Source organism: Oryzias melastigma, linkage group LG23 (genome assembly GCF_002922805.2).
Source record: "Oryzias melastigma strain HK-1 linkage group LG23, ASM292280v2, whole genome shotgun sequence".
In the NCBI taxonomy this organism is placed as follows: Eukaryota; Metazoa; Chordata; class Actinopteri; order Beloniformes; family Adrianichthyidae; genus Oryzias; species Oryzias melastigma.
In genome coordinates, this window is record NC_050534.1 from 17,671,971 (window position 1) to 17,675,746 (window position 3,776).

Below are 3,776 nucleotides of genomic sequence, written 5' to 3' on the forward strand. Positions count from 1 at the left end.
TCAAATGTTACAGCACATTTGAGAAAAAAAAAAAACCTGAATGCAGCAAAATGATGGAAATGAGCTCATTGAATCCTTAATAAATGAACTTCATCCACTGGGATTAGTTAAACTAGAGATTGGTGCGTGCTTCCTACCATGTTAGGCCGGTTGTAGATGAGGACTTTGGAGGGCTTGTGACTGCTCATCTCCAGGGCCTTCTTCACCAGAGGGGTGTACTCCACTCTCCTGCCAGGCTCGATGCCAAACGAAGCTGTAACCATCAGCTTAGGCTGGAAACCAGAGGAGGAAAAAATCTTTAAGACACTTCTTGTGTTAAAACTTAATGAGCTAAAAGATGCAGGAACGCTGAGGAACCAAAGGTGTATTTGCTGTTGTTGCAGCAAAGAGAGCCAAAAAGACTTCTACCTGCCTAAATTACACTTTACTGTACATTTTTTAATGAAAAAAAAACAGTTAACAGGCTAATTTAATTTAATTTTAGCACATTTTTACACCTGTCTTTGTTCATTCGTGTTAATTATTGTTTTCTTGTAGTTGTGCTCCTCAAACATGAACCTGCTTCAATCACCTCCCACACTGCATTTCAGGTCGGCGCCTCGGCCGTTGCCAGGCGACCAAACAGCACATTCTGCTGCAGAACCAACTTTTAAATAGTTAGTCGGCTGCTCCACCAGAGAAAATAATAACGGCTAACCTAAACCGACAAACGAGACCTCAGCTTGTTTTGGAAGTTAGAAAAAGTCATCAATCTGACCAAACTGTGAACGACATTGGAGAAATGTTTACATTTTATTATTATTTTATTAGTTTGTTTTGTTCAGTGTGTTCTGTTTTGAAATAAATCTAATCTAAAATGTTGCTTTAAATGAAATCACTGACCAAGATTTAAAATCTTAAAAAAGAACAAAGAGTATCAAACGATCATATAACAACTTTTTTTTTTCTTTTTTACAAGGTTGTCAAATTTTCAACCTTCTTCTAGACTGACGTTTCTTCAGATTTGTCCTTCATTTTCTCTTTTATGACGTAAACATGTCACTTCCTCTCTGTGCTTTACTCAACAGTATTTCATATACACTGTTGCTAAGCTTTTAAACAAACCAAAAATGATGAATTGCTGTAGTTCCTTATATGGCCACTAGAGGCTGGTTTCAAAAGAAGGCAGTTTTCTATTGAGTTCTATTATAAAAAACTATTAAAATTAAAATAGAAATAAACTACTGTCTAGTTTAAATCTGTTGTTTTTTTATTCGATGTAATTGCTATCTACATCAACTGCATGAGGGTCATTTTTATATTAATAAAACGTATATTTGTGCATTTTCTAGGGACGTACTTTGTCAGATTTGCCCTTAATTTTCTTTTTAATTATGTAAATATTTCACTTAAGTTATTATTAATTATTAATTATTGCAGTTCCTTATGTCACCACTAGAAGCTGGTTGTAAAAGGAGGACATTTCCCAATCAGTTTTATATTACAAAGTTGAATTTAATAACTAAAATGAAAGTTTAAAAAATCTGTCAGTTAATTGATTTATTTCCCACCTACATAATTATAGGAGGTTCATTTTATGATGACCATTTTTTTTGACTAAAACTCATTTGTGCATTTTTCTAGATTACCGTTCTTTCAGATTTGTCCTTAGGTTTCCTTTTTGTGCCGTACATGTCTCTTCCTCTTTATTGTGTTTACAGTCTTGCTAAACTGTAACAAGTTTTATTTACAAACCCAGAAGTAAAAATCTTACAGTTCCTTTTTAGACCACTAGAGGCTGGATTTAAAAGTGGATCAAATTTACAATGAGTTAAAGTCCAACTTTAGGACTTAAATTAAACTCGTTCATCCTGGTTTCAATTTTTTTTTTCTATTTAATCAACTGTAAAAGGGTCATTTTTATGTCAGCCATTTTTATTCCTAAAAACCTAATATTTGTGCATTTTTACGAGTGTATTTCTTTGGTGGGTGGATCAATAAACCGACTCAATTTTGTTTTGTTTTTAACCCAACGGTCTATTTTTTAAGAATGACATTGATGTGGGCGGAGTAAAGTTAGGCCCACATAAGCTCCGCCCATTTCAAACTCTTTAGAATGACTGGTTTCCCGTATACTTGTCTATAAACAGAATACTGACTCTGAAAACAGTTTGATCTAAGTTTGCCTTCTTCATCAGAGTTCAAGTACACTTTTTCAGGTTTTCACACCAAACAGCTCAGTGTGAACGTGTGTTAAGACACTTTAATCAGGAGCTGTAATATCACACAAGCTTTTGCTCCGACAGCCGTATTTATATGCAAGTCTTTTAATATCCCTTCTAGGATCAATGACACATTTTAATTTAAGTACCGCAGTTATGTAGTAGGAAATGAGCTCATAAAATTATGTCAGTATTTAAGGCGGTCCAGAATTATGATCTGAGTTTGTGTCCTTTAATCAGGATTTAGCTCAGCAGCCAAACAACACGTTAGATTTAAGCCATTTTTTCACAAAAATGATCCATCAGCACGGATTGACCGCTAAGTACAGATGCTTAGAATTTTTGGCACCGCTTAGAAAAAAAATGTTCTTTTTGTATCCACAAAACTCCAGCATCATCAGTACAATGCTGTAATCAAAAATGAATGTGGCTTAACAAAATATTACCATGAGAGACGTCTCCTCTGGCTGTTCCGCAGCGCTAATTAATACCGTTCTTGTAATCAAACAATCAACAGAAGTCTTTATTCTCCAAAAGCGTTGGGGCTGTCGGGGGATTTTCTTCCCTCTCTCCGTCTTCCAGACATCTCTGTGCCGATGTGATTCTTGAGAGCGTGCCAGCTGCCGCAGAGAGGCGAGCCAAAAGCTTTCCTTTGTGAACGACTCATTTTTGAGCTTAATGAAACAAACAGGCCGCGGGCGCCCGGCCTTTCAGTATTCCACCCATCCGACAGGACAAGTGCCACCCGCTCTTAACAAAGCATGGAAGAAAGCGGTGCTGTGAAAATCATTAGCTGCACACATTACTGCTCTGCTCCTTAAGAAATGGAGACGCTGAGCGGGAAATCTTAAAGTAGGGATGTAAAAGATATTAGGAAAATTGATCGAGCAACTGCAGTTTTGCTTAAAAACCACAGATATGAACAAGATTATGTTAGTTAAAAGGTATAAAATCAATCAGAATCGATTTCTGTCAAACTGTGTTTTTTTTTCTGTTTTCTTTCTATAATCTTTGTCTTTTTATCAACATGCGATGCAAATACGTCCAATCATAAGCTTTCTTCTTCCAAGTCAATCCCTGAACACATTTTTTCTCATTAAATGCCAGATGTGAGCGTTTTTGGTAAAAGAATCTAGTTGAATATTATGTATGGATTCGTGGATCATGTATCGGATCGTGTGAGAGAGAAAGATACCACTACTGTAAAGCTCACTTCTACCTCAAAGAAATTATCTTTTTTTTTTTTAATTAAGATGTTTTTCAACCCCTTTCATGACATTAACAATAAAAATTTGAAATATTTTTCTATCCAACTATGATCTGTTGGATGAGTTAGAAATGTTTTGTTTAAAATATTAGCTAAAGATGCAAAAATATTATCAAGCATGAAAAAAGCACCTTTTATATCCAATGTCACACATTTGATACATAGATTTTAACATGCTTTAACTGTATTATAAAGAATTAATTAGCAATAAATTTTGCATTCTTTTGATTAGAAATATCACTAACGATTAATTTAGTAGTAGATAAGTCACTGATTATTTTTTTGGGTAGGTGATTAGTCAACAATTA

The 3,776-nt window shown here is 34.9% G+C and overlaps 1 protein-coding gene across 4 annotated transcripts in view; it reads right to left on the minus strand.

Moving 5' to 3' along the window:
- acss3 (acyl-CoA synthetase short chain family member 3) overlaps positions 1-3,776 on the minus strand; it is a 118,034-nt gene that overhangs the window by 45,246 nt on the left and 69,012 nt on the right. For all 4 annotated transcript variants that reach the window (XM_024288227.2, XM_024288235.2, XM_024288218.2 and 1 more), the window contains one exon: positions 138-272. In XM_024288227.2, the coding sequence (XP_024143995.1) occupies positions 138-272 (135 nt within the window). The remainder of the gene's footprint in view (positions 1-137; positions 273-3,776) is intronic.